Source organism: Panthera pardus, unplaced genomic scaffold, assembly GCF_024362965.1.
Source record: "Panthera pardus isolate Hobbes unplaced genomic scaffold, ASM2436296v1 HiC_scaffold_20, whole genome shotgun sequence".
Lineage (NCBI taxonomy): Eukaryota > Metazoa > Chordata > Mammalia > Carnivora > Felidae > Panthera > Panthera pardus.
In genome coordinates, this window is record NW_026526766.1 from 8189495 (window position 1) to 8212460 (window position 22966).

General features: G+C 44.5%; 1 protein-coding gene and 1 pseudogene across 11 annotated transcripts in view; one reads left to right on the plus strand and one right to left on the minus strand.

The window, feature by feature from the left end:
• Positions 1 to 8989, plus strand: part of RFX3 (regulatory factor X3) — a 291634-nt gene extending 282645 nt beyond the window's left edge. For all 11 annotated transcript variants that reach the window (XM_053907756.1, XM_053907766.1, XM_053907764.1 and 8 more), the window contains one exon: positions 1882 to 8989. In XM_053907756.1, the coding sequence (XP_053763731.1) occupies positions 1882 to 2120 (239 nt within the window). In that variant the 3' untranslated portion in view covers positions 2121 to 8989. The remainder of the gene's footprint in view (positions 1 to 1881) is intronic.
• Positions 8990 to 22018: 13029 nt separating this feature from the next.
• LOC109275570 (succinate dehydrogenase cytochrome b560 subunit, mitochondrial-like) lies at positions 22019 to 22738 on the minus strand (annotated as a pseudogene).
• Between the last annotated feature and the right edge of the window lie 228 nt (positions 22739 to 22966).

A 22966-nucleotide genomic window follows, 5' to 3' on the forward strand; every position in this document is an offset into this window, starting at 1 on the left:
CAGGTCTTGTGACCCACGCGCGAGCGTTTTTGTCGCCGGTGCAGAAGCGTGGACGGTGTTCCTCCTCGGCCACTAAATGGCCGCCAGCCTTCTCTGTCAAGCGCTGAACTGAGACAAAGTCCTCACTGAACTTCAGTAGTCCCTAACGTTAGTTTCTGTGCACCAAACTCCTGTAACCTTGAGTGTGTTTCTAGGACGTGTCTTTGAGTCTGTACAAGGGTAGAGAATGGCTACGGAATTGCCTCCATTTGCCCTCACAATTGGAGAAAGGGCTTGCTTTTTGTGGACCGCCTTGTGGCGTTTCCCTGGGAACCCCGTCGCCCACAAGTGGGCCTAGAGAGAAATGGCCTCGGAGACTTAGGGGAGTTCAGGCCATTATCCCATCGTCGGTTCCGTGCCCCACGTGGCCGATGAAAGGGCCTTCTCCACTCTCTTTGCTCCCCTACCAGCTCAAAATGACTTCTTTCCTTTCAGTGCTGCCTCTTTTATTATCCCGATACTATTTCTCAGGCAGAGAAAAGTTGGTGGAGAGGGAGCCGGGAAGCAGTGTGATTTATCCTCACCTTGGGGTGGCCCCGGTGGTCCCATCCACCCCCGGACCCCGTGCTTCTTGGAATCTGGCCACACTGGCATGAGTCGGGGCCTGGGTTTCGAATGTGATTTTGTGGCCTTTTTCCACAATTTTTTTTTCCCTGATAACAAAAGTAATTCTCGCTCTGTATAAAAATTTCAAATAATACGGAGATGTAGGAACTATAAAAAGTGAATCTTCGTGGTCACAACCCTGAAAGACCAGTAAGAACTGAGTGTGAGTATCCTTCGAGATATTTTTTTTGTTTGTTTATATATAAGCAAGTACAAAACCAAAACGCAAATGTGTCGTACAAATGTGTTTCAATGATACCCTCTTCAGGAAGCAACTGCCTACCAAACGCATCCCTTTCCCTGCAGCCCACTAGCCCTTTGAAGGTGCTTGTTCTGACAAATTCTGTTATTATCGAATCCATTTCCCAGAGGCACAAAGAGAGCGGGAAAAAGTAGACGAACCAAGACAACCCGGGTCTCATCTGAGAGCACTTCTGTGTTTACCTCTTAACGATGCGTTACGTCCTGTCTAGTCAGTAAATCTCATCTCAGTCTTTATATATATAGATATATAGATATATAGATATACTCATTTTAATCTTTTTGAGAGAGAGAAAGAGAGAGCGCATGTGCATGAGCCAGGGAAGGGCAGAGGGAGAGAGAGAGAGAGAATAGAGAATCCCAAGCGGGCTCCATGCCTGACAAGGGGCTCGATCTCACGACTGTGATCATCACCTTGGCCAAAATCAAGAGTTGGACATTCAACCGACTGAGCCACCCGGGCGCCCCAGTCATTATATTCTTTTGCAAATCAGCAGAGGTCTCACCTATGTTCACATGCACCCAGATGAAATTTACCCCTAGTGTAGATTTCAGAGGAGACTGAGAGTGTTGTGCCTTCCGACCTTTCTTCAGTTAGCATTTCTCAGCTGGATAGATTCCCCCAAAGCCAGCATAGTGTACCGAAGTGACTACTTTAGGGTCACTCAGGTGAGGCCAACTACTTAGCACAAAGACTTCAGGAAATCCTGGAGGTCTTCCTGAAAGAACTCTTAAAGGTACCAACCACAAACCAGCCAAAAGTAAGTTACTTCTGCTGTGTGTGAAAGAACAGTGGATGCCCTAAGAGAGTGTGGATACAAATGAAATCCGCTGGCCGCAAACCTACCGGCCCCGGCCCCTGAGAATCGCCCACCAGTTGCTCTCCTCACATGCCGTGGAGGAATTTCCAAAGCCCGTGTTGATTGCTGTTTCCCGGTTTGTCTTCCGGTAACGGTCTTGGTGTTGTTTGTGCAGATGAAGGCAGCGAAGTGGAAAGTGAAATGGACGAAGAACTGGACGACTCTTCGGAGCCCCAAGCCAAAAGGGAGAAAACCGAGCTGAACCAGGCGTTTCAAGTGGGTTGTATGCAGCCCGTTCTCGAGAGCGGCGTGCAGCCCAGTCTCCTGAATCCAATTCACAGCGAGCACATCGTCACAAGTAGTCAGACTATCAGACAGTGCAGCGCCACAGGAAACACCTACACTGCGGTCTAAAGAATGTTAAAGCGTATTTTTCCAGCTAACATTACCCCTGTTGATATATCGGGCTTAAGGTGAAATTTTAATAAGCCTGAAGGTCGACTGTTGTCAAATTCTATCTGTGCTGAACATTACCTTTTTGGAGTTGTGAAATGGAATGGATGTATGTATTTTGCCAGGTGTCTTTTTTGTTGTTGTTGTTCTTGTTTTTTTTAACGTAAAAAAAAAATCATTTGCCTCTTAATAATAAGTTGTTCTTTTTTTTTTTCCTTTAGTTTCAGGTGTCAAGAAGGATTTTTACCACACTTAATGCCAATGTGTTCGTTTTCTTATAATTAAAAAGTAATTTACATTTTTTTGTAGCTTAAAATATTTGATTGTTGATTGTTAGTCTTGGTGTATGATTTCATGTGTGAGTTTTTAATTAGATGCACTTCTGTGAAATATCAAAAGAAATGAATTCCTTTGATTTACACTGGAGGCATGCCCATTTGGCAGCAGATGCATTGAATTTGCTTTTGAAAGGTGCTTTTCATTGGACGGAACCACAAGACACGATTTCGGTAACTCTTTGGTACGGAGAGAGAATACAGAGCATTTTTATCATGGCGCTAGAGGGTTGGGAAGGTCATCTGTTTTTCTCCGGAGAAAAAAACCGGAGCTAGTGCATTTATCTGTTCAGAGTAAATGACAGACCTGCAAGAGATTATGCTAATATGTACATAATTTGTGTACATAATTATTAAACCCTATTAACGCAAGCTTCCGTTAAACATTGCATTTTAACCGTTATTTGCATACCGATTCCTCTGTTTAAAGACTACTGATTCTGTATTTGGGACCACTGCACAGACGCATTCTGCTGTTGAGCGGGGCTGTTATAGTTAGATACTGAAGCCGAAAAAAAAATGACTTGACTTTTTTTGTGTTTCGTTTTGTTTCGTTTTGTTTTTAAGTGTACATGCTACTTATGCTGAACTGGACATACAGGAAACCATTCCATTTGGATGACTTTCTTTTATTCCAGGTCTTTTTCCTAATAGTAGTTCCCTCTGCTGCTATTATAAAAGAAAATTTATAGAACGCAAGGAATGTAGCAACCTGCATATCGTTATTTCCTTCAAAACTATTTCCTGGTTTCTAAAGTGTGTGGATTTTAAATTGTAAACACAACCTGAGGGCAGTATAGCTGGCTCACCACACTGTTGCTTTATCCCCATTTCTGTAGGATTTGGATAGGTGGCTGGATGGACCAGTGCCATTGAAGAATGTACATCAGGGATCATCGTACCTCGGCTATTACATGGTGCCTTAAAACAGAACTGAAGTTAAGGTTTTAGTAAGGCTTATTTTGTTCATGTGAATTCCTCCGCAATCCATTTGACAAGGTGTGCCTGTCCCTTTCCGATTCCCGAAGTGAGGACAGGTTACGCGCTCTGCAAAGGAAATGTAGGGCGAACAAAGCAAAGCAAAAAGACGAAAACTCAATTCCCCTCTTGGAGTGACCGCGGACGTACTTTTTGTTCGTAGAGCTGACTATGACTCGATTACCCATCAGATTGCTTAAGGGCGTGGAACAGCGGACTAGTTTTTAATTACCAACTTGTCACGTACCATCACATGTGTTTCAGACCGTCTGTATCTAGTTCTCATGTAAGAAAGTTGACGAAATAAGCAGGGACTTATCGAAGTGCATCTTGTCAGTCTAAATGTTTGTGTCTGCGTCTTGGTGCCTGTGTGTCCACGGCATACACACGTGCCCGCGGGCGGGAGTCAGCTGCAAAGTCAGGTGAGGTCCTAGACGGGACCCACCCCCCATCCATCCTTATGTTAATTTACATGAAAGCCAAGGTTCTTTTAAACACTCGAGTTATTAACAACCGCCACACACAAAAAAGCAAAATCAGGCACAACCATTCATTTTAATCGTTTTTAGAAAGCTGATCAGCAAAAATAATACATAAACACATAAAGCCCCCTCCCCCCCCCCCCAAAAAAAAAAGGGAAAGCACACATGATTTACAGATTGTTAATGAGGCCTGTCTCAAACTCAAGATGTTTGTCTTTCCGGTTTTCCTGGGGTGGGCGAGAGGGCTTGGAAAGAGGGGGATGAGCCAGTCTGTAAAGTGAAAAATACCAAATGGCGTATCGGGTACCACGCGGTGTGTTTTCCCTCCGGTGGCCCGATTGCCTCACACTATTCACGTAACAAAGATCAACAGAGTTTCTGAAGTCAACTTGAAACGTTTCAGATGTAATTTTGTATGACTCAACTCACACATCTCTTTGGAAAGTCTTCACGAGCATTCGACCATCACCTCACCCGAGTATCACTTGAGTGGCCCTCCCCCTCATTCTTCTCCCCAAAAGAGGTGATGGGTTGGTACCATCACACCCACAAAAAAGGCAAACACACAGAACACCTTCACCACGAAAACCCCGCACGTCTAGCTCCTCGTGCGTTGGGGAACGTTTACAGGTGGAATTAGTTCGAACCACAAGACGAAAAAGAACCCCCCTCATTTCAACTCTCCTTTCTGAGACGCTTCTTCGCTTTCCTCTACCCCGCCCACCAGCCCCAGAACTGTGTTCCATCTGTATCGGACCAAACGTTTTTGCTGCTTTCGTCTTGTTTCTTGGACGATTTTAAATGTATCTATTATCACTGTTTAACGTTGGGTATGTTTGTATCATTAGAGGGATCTGATCATAATGGGCAAAGTTCGATGGATGAAAGGTAGGGATTGGGGAGCCTCCAGGATTCAACATTTCTTCCAGGTGTTCGTGGTTTGCATGAACCATTCTCACATTTCAGCCTGACTCGCTAAACACGTTCTGGGCTCCTTTGTGAACACGGGAGCATTCATCTGTGACAAGGGCAGATGGTTTTGACCAACAGACAAAAGCGCGTCTTCATTCTTTGCTACTTCTGGCGATCTGTCGTCCACAGTAAGACAGGACACACCCCTAGTCAGACACAGACATCTCAGCCAATCTTGACTTGGCCTTGTGAGGTATATTAGAAAACTCAGACCTCACCCTTTGTACGTCTGAGGAGAGTCGAACGATCCCAAGTATTGCTTTGATTTGACATTTCATTTTCTTTTCTCTCATTCATTGAAACTGTGACTTTTCTACGTAACCGTGACACTAAGACTCTCAGAGTAGATGTATTGACAAGTGACAAGTCTACACTTTAAGGACTTCTTGACATTTCTTGACGTTGTAATCAAACCACTAGTCATGGAAACTATCTACACAGACCAAGTGCTACACTTTCAGCGACGAAAACGTAAGGAAGGCATGTTGGCTGTTTTTAAGTTTTAGAAAAGATACTTCCGTGTAAGAGGATTGCGTCTCGTGGGTATGGTTTGACCTTCACATACATACTTTGAGAACCATACCTAGAAGATTTGCGTTTCATGAAGCCAGTGAACAATGGGGTGAAATGGGGGGACCATCTCCTCGGAACACAGGGCCCAACTTTAAAATTTTTCTTTGGATATCAAATGGCTGGTCACTTTTTCAGGATTCTCATCCAGACCATGTTTGGACTGACTACTTTAAGTCTTACTGCCTTTTCAGAAATCTGCTTTCCTTTTTGTGCTTTTTCTTGTACTGTATAGGACGGTTCACGCACCTCTCTTTAGATGGTGTACTTTAAAAAAACAAAAGCAAATTTGAGAAAATGGTTTGAACACTGCATACCTAAAATTAGTCGCGTGCAACGTTGACTGCCTTTGATTTGTAGTGGGTGAGTAAAAATGAACACGTTTCTTGTGGAATAACGCTGTCAGAGTCATCCGGGAATGACTACGGTTTCATTACTGTAATCATGAACCTTTTTACATGAATGCACTCTCTCGGAGTGCTAAACGTGATGCATTTTCAAATTGGAAAAAATTCTTCAGATGATATATTTGAGATGTCTAAAACGATGCTGTGCTTGAGACATTAGCGTAAAAGGGGGGAAAAAAATGAATGTCACTGTGATGTTGGCCCCGCCTGGGTGGACACAAGTAGAAAGTAAACAACTTTGGCAAATCGCCTTCCTGTACGATTTGAGGCAGTGGTTACATACAGCAAATTGACCTTCGTTATAACCTCCTCTCCCCCAAATTCTTGGTGAGAAAACCACTCGTAAAAAAATCGAAATCCGAACTGACGATCTCTATGAATCACAGCAGAACGTGGGGGAGAGGGGTTGACATGCAGTGCTATGAAAATTGGGCTTGTCACTCGATCAGATCAACCTCCATGTATATGGTTAGAACAAATCAATGAATGGAATCCTAGTATTTCTGCAAGTTTGGTGATTTAAAAAAAAAAAAACTGGAATAGAAGCATTAATTCAGTGCTTAGTTCTAGTGTTAGAAAACCCCTTTGATGTAATGCCTTGTATTAACCCTTTGAGCATTGTAAGATATACAATGGGGGACAAAAGCCTTTCAGATCATTTATTTAGAGTTAGACCGGTAAAATATACTCTATATCCAAATGTCTAATTATGCTGTTTTTTTAAAGGGGGGGAGGGGGAGGAAGAGAAAGTGTTTCCATGCTGAACACTTGCATTTTATATACAACTCTTAATTTTCTTCTTCAAGAGGGCTTGATATATTTATTCCCAAATATTCACTGCCATCTAAGTAAGTGTACTGTTTACAGAAAAAAAAAAAAAATCAACTTTTCTAGCATCACATCATGACTCTAGAAAAGGAGAACAGATACATGGGCCTGTAGACCTATGTCCTAACTGATCTCTGCACATCGAAAGTACCTAGATTGCCTTTAAAAGGTATGATAAAGAAAGGGTTACATTTCTTTTCTTTTTTGTTTTTTTCTTTCCCAAAACAAAACAAAAAGACCGCGTTAATTTAGCTTTAGGAAGTACAATTGTTAAGCGAAGCCTTAGGAAGAAATGAGTTCGAGTGGGTGAAGCAAAGCTGAACTCTTCGGGGGCAGGTAAGCTATTTGGAGTTAGAGCTCTCATAAAACAGCATTTGGGACTTTCACACAGGGCCTATCTTTATCTGTGCTCCAAAACCTTTAACGCTTTGTCAAAAACAGTAGACATAGATAGAATGGAGAGCAAAGCACTTGTTTTTCAGCTCCTCTGTCGGGAGGGGCCGTGGCGACTGCTTCCGAGATCTGTAAATGCCAGTCTGCCTCTAGAGTTGCCGACTTCGTTCACGGGCCACTCTGCGTGCACTCGGTCCCCCCTTGTCCCCTGCGCGACGGAGCCTGAGAGCAGCGCCGTCTGCAGATGCGCGCGGCTGCCCCGGCCGGGCGCACGGCAGAGTGTGACCTATTCCGATGTCTGGTGAAGGGACATCCGTAGCTTAGTGCAAGTCTGCCGTGAACATTGCTTTTTTTAGACGGCGTAGGAAGTCAAACCATGCAAATTACTCATGTGTTAACATGCAATACTCAAAGGGTTTTAATTTAACTCTCTTCTTTTGGATTCTTCATGATGATTTACTGTAAATGCTTCTCAGTTTGCATGCTCTGATCATTGCTGCTAGTGATTTTATGTGCCAGTAGACCTGAGTTTAGTTTACCAATTTTACTTAAATAGTAAAAGCCACTTACAAAGTGACTGCCTAGGATTTCTTTTTTTCCTTTGTTTGGAGTAATCGGTAATCCGTCTTATTTTCAGAACTGTGTTTTGTCTCTTACTTGGTTCTGGTGTTTGATTCTTTTCACCCCCCTCCCTTCTTTCCTTTGTTTTTTAAATAAATTACGACGTTGGGATTGGAAGCCCTGAGTAATGAAATCTTTGGTAAGAATTGTTGCGTAGGCTCAATAATGAGAACGACAAATCACTGTTAGAAGAATTTTGATTCCGGGGGAGGAAGGAAAAAAACGAAAACTCCCACTGACTGTTGATAACTGAGTAAAATTTTCCTTCAACGAATTAATAGTTTTGAACGAACGATTGCCTTGTTTTAACCTGCTAAACACAATTTTAAATGACCCAATAAAGGAGGTATTGAATTTTATTCGTTTGAAAAGTATCTTTTGTACCAAAGCAAATTTTTTTCTCTACTCATCTCCATCATCAATTGGGACCCTATGGTGGTGACCAACGCGTTGGTTACAGAAACTTTAAGTGAGTGCCTTGAGAAAACTTGGAAATTTGTGCCTGGGGTGGTAAACTTTTAATTAGGTTAATTGTAGTGCTTACCAATTAGTAATTCTACTATCACTCAGGGCTTTCGTACCTTCTAGGTAAAACTTCTTTCATTGTGTTTTTTTTTAAAATACCGTATTTTTTTTAAGTGCCATCATTTAAATTTCACTTAGTAAGTGGCAGATTACATTATTCAGTCCCACAAGCACAGAAACATAGTAACACTAGGAGATATTTGAACATTTATTTTACAATCGACTGAATATATTATGTAAATGAGGTAAGCAACTTTTGTAGAGATTGTATGTGTGAGATAATGTAATGTTCTTTTCCAGTTTTTGGACTACAGTTGAATAAACTTTTTAATTATTTAAAAACATCTTTACCGAATAACATGTGATGGTTTTTTGTATAATGTATTTGATTTTGTAAATACGTATTTCCTGATGTGATTTTTGTGAGAAATGCTAAATCTTTTAGTATATAATGTCCTCTCAAAATTGGCAGGAGCTAAATAATAGTTTGTGGGCGATTTGTATTGTGTACTGTACAATAACTGGGGAACTTTTATAATTATAAAAATATATATTAACTTTTAGTGTGTTGTTTAAACAAATGACTGGAACATACTAAAGATATTAGTAGGATTTTTCTGAATATTTCAGACTTGAACTCAGGCTAGCTTTCTTGTGTTTTTCAAAACAAAATGGTGTCTTGTCTTTTAAAATCAATAAATTTGTTTCCTTGTTACAAATACATTTGAAATGCCTTGATTTCCACCCCACTCCCCCACCCCCACCGCGCCCGCAAATGATTGCCAGGAAGCTTGCCTGCCTGCCTCATCTAGAAGGTAGCCTCTGTGTCATCGACTAGCTTAGAAACAAAATTAAGTTGTTTGCCGTTTTTGTGTCAAATGAAATTAGCAATATTTACACATGAACAGCACAAAAAGAGAAAACAGAATTATAAGCCCAGCAGGGTACAAATCTTACCCTCAAAGAAAATTAGTGATTGAGTGCCATTTAATTTCAGAAGCTGTCAACATTTCCATTGTAAGTCCAGATTTTTGGATGTTCATAATGTGTTTGTTTTATGTCACTTCACATGGATATTTGGCACCCAAGTTCCTTGCTTAGATTGAAATGGCTTATCAAAATGCATCATAATACACTTATAAACAGATGCCCCAGCCCCATTTTGTTCTCCTTTGGATTACACGGTTACATACAGAAAGATTTATTCTTTTTAGGGTACGTTACTGTGAGTGTTGACAGAGACAGGCATGTAACTACCACCACAATCAAGTTTAAAACATTTTTTTTTCTCCCCTTGCAAACATTTTTTTAACCAGAGCGTGTGTGTGGATAGGGTCCCCTCCTGGAATATGAAATGGCCAATTTGTTTTGACTTTTTTTTTTTTAATTTTTTTTTTTTAACGTTTATTTTTGAGACAGAGAGAGACAGAGCATGAACGGGGGAGGGGCAGAGAGAGAGGGAGACACAGAATCCGAAGCAGGCTTCAGGCTCTGAGCTGTCAGCACAGAGCCCTACGCGGGGCTCGAACTCACGGACCGCGAGATCGTGACCTGAGCTGAAGTCGGACGCTCAACCGACTGAGCCACCCAGGCGCCCCATTGATTTTTTTTTTTTAAAGATAGACATACAAGGGCCGCCCGAGGGGCTCGGTCAGTTGAGCATCTGACTCTTGAATTCAGCTCTCAGGTCACGATCCCAGGGTCATAAGATCAAGCTCCGCACGGAGCCTCAGCATGGAGCCTGCTTAAGATTCTCTCTCCCTCTTTCTTTCCCTGCCTTTCTTTCTTTCTCTGTCTCTCTCTCTCAAAAAAAAAAAAAAAAAAAAAAAAAAAAAAAAAGAGAGAGAAAGAAATGCAAGACACAAAACACCCTTTGGGAAATCAGCGTGCTGTTTTCAAGTCATAGTACAAAGTTACTTCTAAGCCAAAAATATTGACATCTTAGCCCACAGAAGCACCAAAATCATTCTGATATGGACATTTAATCCAGTAACACAGAAATGTACCAAATGACATTACTTAAGCACATGAGAGAAAGGCAGACAGAAATGTAGCCCGTGTTCGAGACACCGCTACGCTAGGAAGAAAATGGATCTGACCCCTTTGGGCCTTTTTGTGTTGCATAAACACTTGTGAAATATTGGGCACTTTTGTGCTAAAAGGAGAGCTCCCCGTTTCTAGCCTTATTTTTGTACTTGGCTTCTCTCAAAACTCTGAGGTCTTTCAAATATATCGTGTAATTACTGCACGTACTTTGGTTACAATATTCTTCCCACCAGAGGTCTTTTAATAGTTCTTCCTTCTCTTTTGGAACTTGGACATTTCAAGACTTGAACTCAGCCTGAGAAACATCACTGGTTTTCATTAGCGGATTCAATTCAGCCCACCCAATATTTTCCTTCCATTATGGTCTAAAAGTAATGTGTGTAGAAATTTGCCATTCATCATTTGGCTGAAGCACAGATTATTTTTCATGGAACACCAGGATGAGTAACATGGCTGCCATATTGCGGAGGATAATATTTGAAATCAGGGGAAGGGAGGAGGAGGACACTCTTGATTCTGGCCTGCTTCTTTCTGAAGCAACCTCTGGACCAGGAGGAGGAGTCTGCTTCCCCTTACAGGGACTGGATGTCCCAGCACTTAGACCGATGGACCTTGCACATAGCTGAGACGTAGCTTCCCACTCCTGATGAGACCTGGTTTTCATTGCTTCCTGCTGGCCCTAAGATTGAAAAGTATCCCATGTGTGCCCGGGCAGATGGGAAGCTGTGTCCAAGTTGTCTGAACACAAATATATTTGGAATTAAAGTAAATATGAGTTCACTGTTAGTGCAATTAAAAGGAAAAGGTTGTCAACCAGGATTCTTTTAAAGAGAACAGATCTCTTATACTGTGTACAAGAAAAAGGGCTCCCAGAGGTTGAAAGCAAAAAGAGGGAAAGAAAGAAAATGGAAACACTATGGAATAATTAGTAATAAATCTGATAGAAGAGGTGAAACACATGTACACTAAAAACTACAAAACATCTCTCAGGGGATCTCAAGACTTAAATAAATGAGAGATACACTGTGTTCAAGAAGCAGAAGACCCAATGTTGCTGAGATGTTCATTCTCCCCAGTTTAATGTATAGAGTCAACACAATCCAATCAGAATGCCAGCAAGCTTCTCATAGACCATGACAAGCTGATTTTATAATTCATATGGGAATGCAAAGGATGGAGTATAAGCTAAAACAGCTTTGAAAAAGAAGAACCAAGTTGGAGAACTACCCACGCCCGAACTCAAGGCTCTTCTTCACTGTGCGCATCAAGATAGTGCGATGTTGGACTTGAAGCCGATCAATACGCTCTATCACATAGATCAATGGAAAAGAATCTTGAGTGTGGAAATGGAGCCACACATTTAGGGACCACTGGGTTTTGACAAATGTACATAGGCAATTTGATGGAGAATCTTTCAAAAAGATACCATCGGTTTAAAAAAAAAAAGTTTGATCACACCATATACAAAAATGAACTCAAAAGGACCACAAACCTAAAGATAAAACCTAAAACTATAAACCTTTTAGAAGGTAACATCAGGAAACTCTTTGAGATCTTGGGTCAGGCAGGGCTATCTTAGCCATGACTCCAAGGATGATGCATACAAAAATCAAACTGATACATTAGACTTTAACAAAAATAAATTTTCTGCTCTTCAAAAGAGGCAGCTTAAGAGAGTGAAAAAAATAATTCCGGGGAAGAGGTTTTCCTCGGGTCTCTCATGTTTCGGCATGTGTTTGGAGCAAACGCATTAACCACTTTTGTTCTGGACTGTTTTTTCAAGGATATATCTAGCAAAAAGCGAGAAAGGCTCCCTCCGGGGCAGAGGGCACATTTGCTTCCTGACAGTGTAATAAAGAGTATCTTCTCCAGAGCAAAGTTTGGGCGGCCTTGCTACCAGCCCTCTTTAAAAGACTGGGGTTTCCTAAGCTTGGGTTTTCTCAGGTACAACACAAACCCACCGTGTGCACGGCACGTACCTGCCCGGGTCTTTCCACAACCCTCCTGGGTCCTGGGGGTAGAGGGCTGGGAGCTAAGGAAACAGGCAAATATGAGGCTCCAAAGTCCTTTCTCTCCAACCCCGGAGGCTTATGTGTCCTGCTAATATCTTGGAAATCTGGGAAGGCTAATATCTTGCACATCTTAGAAGGCTCACATGTTACTTTGCCGGCAGGAAAAAACATCAGACCCTTCACAGCCCCTGACGCCACAGACTTGGGAGAAAATATTTACAAAGCATACATCTGGTAAAGGACTTGTATCCAAAAGATGTAAAGAGCTCTCCAAACTCAAGGTGTTGAACCCGTGTGTGTAGAGCACTCACCACTTTTAACACTAACTACATATTTGGAAGGATATTTACTTAATGTCTGTCTCCCTTGATAATCCCAAACTTCATCATTTCGGGGGCCTCTCTGTCTTTAATGCGATGCCTGCCTCTCTTGCTGTGCCCTGGGGGTGGTGGCTGTCTTTCTCTACTGGTTACAGTCCTGGGGGACTCTTGAGCCTCTGCCCTGCTGGCCGCCAGATCCGTGGCACTTCGAGGTGCCCTGGTAGCAACCTTAAAATTCAGGGTTGCCAGGCAAGGGTACAGGCTCCCTCCTGGGTGACAGTGGCCAGCTGCAGCACCCCCCCCCACAGGACCCCCAAGGAGTGTCCCAAACCAGAGGCGTGCCCCTCAGGCCAGAGCTCCTGGACAAGCAAATGAGCTTCTCTCCCCAAACGACTGGGGTGTGTGTTAGTCCGCTGTCGCATGCAGTGCCCTGGGGGGAGGGACGGCTGCCAAGAACTGTCTCTCTGATTGTCACAGTCCCACAGACCTAGGAATGCAAACCCTTCCCAACCTGCTGAGCCAGGATTGAGGGCATCACCCCTTGGGCAGCAGCTTCAGGCGCTGAGGCACCAGACCGGGAGAGAAAGCTCCCTCCGGGGGAGGGCGTGAGGCTGGCACCTGCTGGCAGAAGGACCACACGACCTACCGTGGTAGAAACAAAGATGGCGGCCTCCAGTCCCGTCCCTGCAGGTGCAGAGAGCGCCCCGGCCTGAGACGTGCGTGGTCAACCCGATGGCTCCGCAGGCCGACACGCTTTACTAGAAGCAGAGGAGCCTTTCTCACATCAAGCCTGGAAGGGATGGGGGCCGCTGCGCTGAGCCCCGGGCTGGTAAGTCCACTGGCCAGTCCTTAAGGAGCAGGTCTCTAAGACATGAGCCCCCTATGGGTTTCCAAATGTTTTAGCTATCTGGGGGGAGGGGGGGCTCACCTCTCAGGTGCAGGTGGTTAAAGTCGGGGTTCCCGATGTGGGGTATGACCCCCTGGCTCCCCAGGGACAAGGGCTGGGTTTCCACTTCCCGCCTGGTGCTCCTCCCTGAGCCAGGGGTGAGGCTCACGGCCAGGCGGTGGCCCAGGTTCTCCTCCCTGCTTCCATGTGGCGTCCCTCTCGGCGGGTGGAGCCGTAGGAGTTGCTCAGCCAGGCTTTAGGGGTTTTCTTCCCCCCGACCTGCCAGAAGAAGCTTCCTTAAGGAGCTGACGTTCCCCTGTGTCTGTGGGAGGGAGGTGAGCTCAGAATCTTCCCAGCTGCCATCTTGGCCCTGAACCCCAGAGACCTTTCGGTCCGGATCACTACAGAATTCCCATGAGCTCGGCCCTTTGCACACCATTCCGTCAACAAATATTTGTGGCATGAATTAAGAAACCGGTAGTAAGGTTATGCCTAATGATTATACGATTTAAGGCTGATATTGTTTCCGCTCTTACGAATAATTCTTGATGCACCTTGAACATGGGCATTTATTTTGATTTTCCCATACACATATATTCTCTACACACGTTTCTAGAAGCCAAGTTTGGGGGCTCATACGTTGCAAAAATGTTTCGGAGCACCTTGCAAAACTCTACTGTGGATGCTCAAACCAGTTTCTAATTCCTTTAGTAGCTCTGAATCCAATCGCTAGAAAACAATTAACTGGGGGAAAAAAAGTTGTAGAAGGGATGCAGGCAGGTGGAGTCTGGAGTCAGAGGACCCAGAGGGGCTCCCACAGATTCAGCCTGGAGGGTCCTTGGCTTCATGCAGGATGGGAATCGAACGTGAGCCATCAGGAGGTGAGAGCAGAGTTTATCGAAAATATATAAAGAGCAACACAGCATCTGGGACACTTGGAAGGGAAAAAGATAGGGTTCTGTCTTTATTCGGGGTCTGGGGTTTTTACTGACAGTTGTGGTGTGACGGACGTGTCCTCTCAGGCATCCAGGAACCGGTCAGAACAACAAGGTCCAGGTGTCGATCATAAGTCACTTATTCCCTGACCCGGAGTCTCAGTGTCAAGATGTCCAGCACCTGTGGTCTGGAATACACGTGTGATCGTGGCCTCCCTTCATTCTCACCTGGTCCTTCATTAGATGTTATCTGTTCTGGAGAATTCCTTGTCCCTTACAAGGAGGTTCCACACTATCTGCGTTCTGAGGCACCTGTCGGGTGGGGCAGGGTGCAGGTCCTAGCAAGGATAGAAGCCGGTTAAGAAGCAAAGGAAAAAGCAACAAAAAAAACCAAAACAGCTTTTTCTCTCATGGGGTCCCTTCAGTTCCCCTGTCTCAAAAGCAATTTAATGCTTATTTATTTTTGAGAGAGAGAGAGACAGAGCGTGAGCAGGGGAGGGGCAGAGAGAGGGAGGGAGACGCAGAATCTGAAGCAGGCTCCAGGCTCTGAGCTGGCAGCACAGGGCCCCATGCGGGGCTTGAGCTCTCTAACCACGAGATCGTGACCTGAGCCGAGGTCGGACGCTTAACCGACTGAGCCACCCAGGTGCCCCTCAAAAGCAATTTATATTTGACCTGGGACCGCTTGTCATTTTACAGGCAGAGAAATGAACACTTGAAAATAGCCTCAATAATCTGGCAAAACGATTACTCAGCAAAATGATAATTGATTATTAGGAACATTCTTGAACAATTGCTGTATTAATTGTATAGGCACTTTGGTATTATGTCCCAAGCAATTATTCTTAAATTAACCGTGGAATATGACTTGGAAATACAATGCTAAGCAGTTACATTACCATATTATTGCAACTCTGTCATTTTAATTGTAGCCCATTAAACATACCTACATATTCTCAGAACAGTTCATTATGTCTGTTAAGGGGACTGTTCCTTAAAGTATGAAAAAAAATGTTTTTAAGTCCTCTGCTGCGAAAGATGACTCATAATCTCACCAAACTGAAAACAACCCGTTTCCTTCAAATGAAAGAAGAAGGAAATTACAGGCTACTCGTATAACGAAAAACCACGCATTAGTCAATTAAAGCAAATACAAGCCACAACACGGTAAACCTCACAAACGCGACATGCGCGAAAGAAGCCAAATGTGGAGGAAAATATGTTACATTTTTTCTGTTTAAGTTCAAAAGCAGGAAGAAGCATATTGTAATATATTGTTTACCTTTGGGGAGGAGAAAACATTCGCAATTGAGAAAAAGCCCAAGGCTTTTGGAGGCTAACAACATTCGCTTTCTTGATCCGTGTAGTGGTTATCTGCACATTTGTTTGAGAGAATTTACAGAGGTGATGAAAACACACACACACACACACACACACACACCCGTTAAAACTAGTCTGGGTCTAGATCAACTGGTGAGCAGAGCATCGTGACTTAAAATCTCAAATCGCCCCAACGGTTTTCTAAACCTCCTGGGAAGCACTTGACTTCTTCTTTAACGATGTCTTAACTTACGCATTCGTATCGAAAGGCACCCCAAATGCAGCTATACTTTTAACCCCATTATTTAATGATGTCTTGAACCAGCAGCAGCCATGAAACGTTCGGGCTTCAGTGCTCACAAGTGAATACTGCCAACCTGATTTCTTCTATCTTATCACTAAAGGATCTATTTGCTGCGGTTGATCTGAGCGAACAAAGCAATCCCAAGAATCTTCTTTTTTAAAACTCTCTGAGTGCCTGGTCAGTTAACGGTAAAGGATACCGCCTGTGACAGGAAATTTTGGAAAGTCTCCCAGATTTACAAGCGGTCCCTATGCGGTGGAAGTGTTTCTCACTGGTCTGGGGGGGTCCAATGGTTTTGCCCTTTGCCCGAATGGCCATGCAGACCATTAGCATCCACAGACAGGTGCTGTGTGTGAGATGAGCAGCCGGGCGAGCTTTAGAATTCAGAGGCCTTGGCGTCATGTCTTGTCTCGACAGCAAACGAAGACCACAGAGTATGTCCAGGGGAAGCCCTGAAATCAGCAGATGTTTTGGGCAGGAAATCACCCCGTTTGCCCCGCAGAAATAGAATGGCTTACCTGCTGGGTAGGTATGCTCTCACTGCGCGATGCCCTATCCCGGACAGTTAAACTTGGGATGCCGTGTGGCCGTCCTGGATGGTTCACAGAATTCCAAAGGCCGCACAGCTCAGGACCAGTGAAACAGCGACAGTCACACTCTCGCCTAGAAGCGCTTTGCTCAGCAGTGTCATGCGCATGAAGAGAGCTAGAGAGGGACTCTCCCAGGGCTTGTCCACCCCACTCCTCTAGGTGTCCCTGACCTTGCTGGTTCTCAGTGACGGGGCCCCTGGGGGTGTCCATACTGACTGTCTGCCCTCCCTTTTGATCCCACTGCTCAACTTCTAGCTTTTATTCAACTGTGTATTCTGGCACTAGAACGTTTCTATATATATATAAATTTTTTTTTAATGTGTATTTATTATTGAGAGAGAGAGAGAGGCAGAGTATGAGTGGGAGAGGGACAGAGAGAGAGCAAGACACAGAATCGGAAGCAGGCTCCAGGATCTGAGCTGTCAACACAGAGCCCGATACGGGGCTCAAAACCACGAACCACAAGATCATGACCTCAGCCAAGGTCGGATGCTTAACTGACTGAGCCACCCAGGCGCCCCCATATATGTTTTAGGGGCCCAATTTCTTGATAATACTCTGTAGATATTTCAGTCCTAACATCTGCTTTTACAGGGTGGCTTCTGGGGGAGAATATACCTGTGAGTCATGCTCTGCTGCGAGAACCTAGAATATTCTAGAGCACCACCATCCATCATCTGCTTTTCTGTGGAGTAATGGAGCTCACCTGGGTGTGGTCCAAGGAGGATTCATTAGGAGTTAGGGAAACTGGACCCTTTTTCATAAAATAGCAAAGCAAAATCCAACGGATGTGTATGAAGTAAAAACAGCCCTTCCTCCCAAACGAATTCTCCTTTCAAATGGTAACAGCCATTGAGTTGACAGCCAACCACAGAAGGGGAGCTGGAAATGGAGACTTTAAAAAATACTTTGGGGACAGAGTTGAGTTTCTGGGTCATGTGTGCCCGACGCGAAAACTCCTAGGTCCGAGCGGTGAGTCGATGCTCCTGGCCCCGGCACATCCTCTCTCTCAAATTCAGCACATTCCAAAATTTTCATTCTTTTTAGTTCGGAGCTCGGATTTACCGGGAGCTGAATCCATTACATTGTTTTGTCTGTGGCTTCCAGTCCAGTACGTGTCAGGCGCCCTGGCCCCCTGGGCCCTCTGATGTTCTCGCTCAGGACTGAAGGACCCACAGGAGGTGCTGGCAGGGAGGGGCCCCGGTGACCCTAGTGCCCTGGCCTGTCCGTGCTCCCTGGGAGCAGCTGGGTCGTGGGCTTACGAGCAGGTTGCTCTTTACATTTGACTTCACAATTCTTGTCTTTCAAGCTAAGAATGGATTTGAAAACACAGATTCAGGGGAACCAACCTCTGTTTTAAAACCTCACCACACGCAAGCAGAAGATAAAAATAGGAAATGTGTGGAAAGCAGGACTCACGGTCCCTTGGACGTGGTTTTACACACCGGACTGATTCGTGCAGCAAAATCCCCGAGGAATCAAAGTGCCGAAGCCGGTAGCTCTCAGGGGAGGGTAGTGGGTCTGGATGGGAAATTTACTCCAGAAGGCACCTGGCAGCTCCTTAGCTCTGGGTGACGAAGCCAGAGCCAAGAGCCCTGGGGAGAAGTGTACGCTCGGTAATTGAATTGAATTGATCAACCTCCGGCACTCCTTCAGAGGCGGGATGTTTCTGCTCTGAAAGGAGCAAACACCGTGAAATCTGGGTGTTCTTCGTGACGGGTGGCCAGTGCCCCTCGGCATGGAAGACGCAGGCGGGGCTGGACAGACGGACACCGCATGCGATGCAGACAATAGAGACCAAGAAGCCTCGGAACCCGGCTGGCCGTGATAGAATGGTCCGAGAGTCTTGTGAAGACGCTGCCCGTGTGTTTCGCGGTGGGTGACATACATTGACTCGTCGAGTGATCCCCAGGCCCCTGTAGGATCGTTGCCATGACTGAGCCCTGTTTTATGGAGATAATAAATATTTGTCGAGTGAAATTGCAAACGCCTGTTCCGTGTAACCGCTGGCCACCTGAGGCCGCACGAGGGCACGCGCCTCGTCGTGTGGGCATTCTGTCAACGGCTCTCCAAGGTCCATCCTCGCACCATGTGCTGCTCTGGTCTGTCTGTGCCCAGGACGGGGGGTGCCGTGGGCAGGCAAACACCCCCGACAGATCTCGCTGGGAGGCTGAGCGCCGTCGGATTATCGTTGCGGAAGAGTGAAGGGTTTGAGTTTCCCAGCGGCCTGCCTGTCTTCCGTCCCGGCCACGCCGTCTGCTAACTATGTGACCAGGAAGGTCACTTTTCTGAAGGGCAGTTTCATCATTTGTAAAATCAAGCTACGAACGGGACCCACAGCACAGTGGTGTGTGAGGATTAAATGAGCTAACACACGAGTTCAGGGCCCCCCCAGTGAACTCTGTCGGAGGCCGGGCGTGAGGGGACACGCCTGTGGGGGGTCTGCAGCCCTCTCCCACTGTCCCCGTGGCAGCTCAGGGGGATAGGCTTGGTCGGTCCTGGCTATAATTACGCTGGAGGGGAATGATTTTTCCCTGGGATTCCAGTCTTGCCTTCTGGACTGCTAGGAAAGCAAATAAGGAACTCTTTTGAAGGGCCTCTCAGGTGCGGCACAGGAACTCATATACTAACTTCTGTCTTTCTTCTCTGTACATATTTCCCAGATATGTTTTCTTTTAGTAATGCTGCTCCATCATTCCCCCTATCTTGTTTTTTAAATTTGTTTCTGGAATGCTTGGTAGACTTAACCAACGAAGCCGCCTGGACCTAGAGTTTCCTTTTAAGGAAGATTTTATTTTATTTTTTTATTTTTCTTATTTTTTAAAGTTTATTAACTTATTTTAGAGAGAGAGAGAGAGAGAACGAGAGAGAGAGCACACACGTGGAAGGGGCATAGAGAGGGAGGGAGAGAGAGAATCCCAAGCAGGCTCTGCACCATCAGCGTGGAACCCGATGTGGGGCTCAAACTCATGAACTGTGAGATCATGACCGGGTGCTTAACTGACTGAGCCACCCAGATGCCCCCATTCTTTTGGGGGAGATTTTAAATGACTGGCTCGATTTATTTAATGGTTATGTGATGACTCAGGGTTTTAATTCTTTTGTAAATCGGTTTTGGTAAGTTTTTTGTTTTTGTTTTTTTTTAAGGAAATTTTCCATTTTGTCTAAGTCTTTCACTCTCTTGGCATAAAGATATTCCGGGACATTTTGATATGTGTGTGTAGTCATTCCTTTCTAAACATTGTTTAGTTTATGATCATTTCCTGATTAACCCATGGACACCTTGGAAGTCTGCGTCATATTTTCCCCAGGTACGAGCTTTTTCTGGTTGTCATGTTGCGATTGCTTTTCCCTTCACTACATTGCTGTCAGTGAATAATTCTGTAGGATTTCCATCTTTCGAGACTTGCGTAGGTTTACTTTGTGACCTGGTACGTAGTCGGTTTCCCCCAGTAGCGTGCATGCCGTCAAAAATGGGTGGTAGTCAGCAATGCACACGGATTTTGCTCAAGTTGGTAGCTGATCGTTTGTGTTTTCAGTATCCGTCCTGGCACGTTTTGTCTGCTGGTTCTGTAAGGGACTCAAGTGAATTTTCATCCCTCCCTCCGATTGTCAATTTCCCCTTACAGTTATTCTATGATTATTTAATGAATTAATTTATAGGCAATGTTGTTCTGAGCGCAACCATTTGCAATTATTTTCTCCGCTTTGGGGACGGGGTCTTTCACCGTCACGAAGTGACCGCGCATCTTCCGTGCGCCATTTTGCTCGGGAATCTTTCTGGTCTGAAATTGATCTAGATGCACCAGTGTTTTGGGGCTTACCCTTTTTTCATCATTTTACCTCCTACTTTTACATATTTTAATGTTTTCGATGTTTTTCTCGTAAATAGATTAAAGTTGGAGTTTTTGGACACCGTGTTTTTCCTGCTGTCTGGAGCGTGGGGACTGTTTACAGTTGGTACAATTGCTGACATCATTAGGTTTCCTCCACCATCTTATTTGACCCTTTATTTGCCCTCCCCATCCTGTTTTTTTTCCCTTGGTTTGTCCCTTCAGTTGGACTGGCTAATTTCTATCATTCCATTTTCCTTTCTGCTGGTTAAGAAAGTTATGTACTCTTTTGCTATTCTTTTATTGGTTCTTGAAAGAAATAGTATGTATTATAGCACATGATATGATATGTAATATACGTTATTTGGTGTTTTAAATTTACGTATTTATTTTGAGAGAAGAGAGAGAGAAAGCAGGGGAGGGGCAGAGAGGGGGGGGGAGGGAGGACCCCAAGCAGGGTACGCACTGTCAGCACAGAGCCTGACGTGGGGCTTGATCCCATGAACCACGAGATCATGACCTGAGTGGAAATCAAGAGACAGACACTTAACCAACTGAGCCACTGAGGCACTTTTATATATTATTATTATTATATACATAGAGTCAAGATTTAAAAAGTGTTAATACTTGTACTTGCTTCCTAGATAACACATGGGCCTTAGGACAATTTAACTCCACTCGTTACCTTCAAAACTATATGTTACAATTGATATATTAGTGTATTGTAATTTTGCTTGTAAAAGAAAACCATGATTCGTAATTATTACTATATCATTCAGGAAATGTTTGTTCAAATTTATCCCTTATATGTACTTTCTTTGTTTTTTCCAAAGTCATAGTTTACCTCTCTCGACGATTCCAGAATCGTTCTCCACCTATACAACATAGTCAACTTCAGAGAAAAACTTCAGAGAAAAACTCTACATATGTTTACTATCAAACACCCAGGTCAAGGGTAGAGAAGCATGAAGCTGATTCCTGGACTATATGTGTCATGGGAGGAACAAAAACCCATTTCTAACAGGTGGTTTCCTTAGATATAATGAGTATCAAATCTACAGGGTTAGTGTGGTGGGATAAAGAAGAAAATGTTTGCCAGCATGCCTGGCAAGATGGCGGCCAAATGTCAAGTCATGGCCCTCCGCCTGCCATTTGCATGTTATATATACTGGGCAAGCTTCTGCCTTCCTATCTTCCTCACCAGTAGTGAGGGCTGTTTCTCACATTTCTTCAGCTGAAAATACTCAGTATGTCAAGGTACCTTATTTTGGCACAGTCTGGACCCCATCACCATCTTTAGAAGCAAGGGGAAAACTGGGCCCTACTCCACCACTGTGGCTTCTAGAAGGCACTCTCCCGATGCTGAGCCTCAAGGGGATCTGCAAGCACAAAAGGTCTACGCAGACCAGGAGAGCTCTGCCCTAGCTGCAGATGAGAGGGACAGGCAGGAGACAGGTCGGTGCCATAATCTGTAGGGAGGAGATGTTAGAATCTTCAGCTCTTTACATAGCGGCCGGTCCTACAGAGCATAACACGGTCATCGAGACGACCGTTCTGGGGCCGGCTGGGTGGCTCAGTCCGTTGGGTGTCTGACTCCAGCTCAGGTCATGAGCTCATGGTTTGTGCATTCAAGCCCCAAACTGGGCTCTGCGCTGACAGCACAGAGACTGCTTGAGATTCTCTCTCTCCCCCTCTCTCTCTCTCCTTTCCCTGCTCTCTCTCTCTCACAAAAATAAATAAACATTAAAATAATGTTTAAAAAAGATAGCGGTTCCAGACTTGTATAATTGGGGTACCTTTAGGTCTTTTTCTGGGTCCCACATCGGGTGTCTGATCTCATTCCAGGTGTGATGCATAAGAGGGAAAATGGATGCGAACTTGGCCGTGTGTATTAGTGCTTCCCCAGACACAGGGACCTCACAAGTTCCAAATGATACTCATATCAGCAAAAGAGCTGATAAGCCAAAGAGAGACCCCTGCAAACAAGGCCATTCTCCTGGCCGCTGTGGCAGTAAGGCATCACCATGGGAAGAGACCAGCTGGGGAAAGTGATATGGGGAGACAAAGGACCGTTTGATCCTGTGCTCTTATTCCAGAACCACTCCATCTATTTTTTTTTTGGCTGTGGTTTCCAAAGGAACAGCATTTCTGATACAGAGTCAAGGACTAAAGTAGGCACGGAAGCAATGATCGCCATTGTTTCTCAACAAGAGTGTGGCCATCTTGGGTTCTGGCCTGAACAGAAGCTGTAAAGGCTGTTTTTCACCTGCCTCTTTCATTTAGCAATATAACTTGGCTATTTCTCTCTTGCCCTCTAACATTCTTCTTTAAAACTTCTTTTACAAAATAATGTAAACATTAAAGACTTGTGTGAGGGTTCTCTTAGTTACTGGCCAATATTTTTTAGCAAGCTAGGTGGTGGGTGTTTCAACGTCTGTTTTATTTTAGTA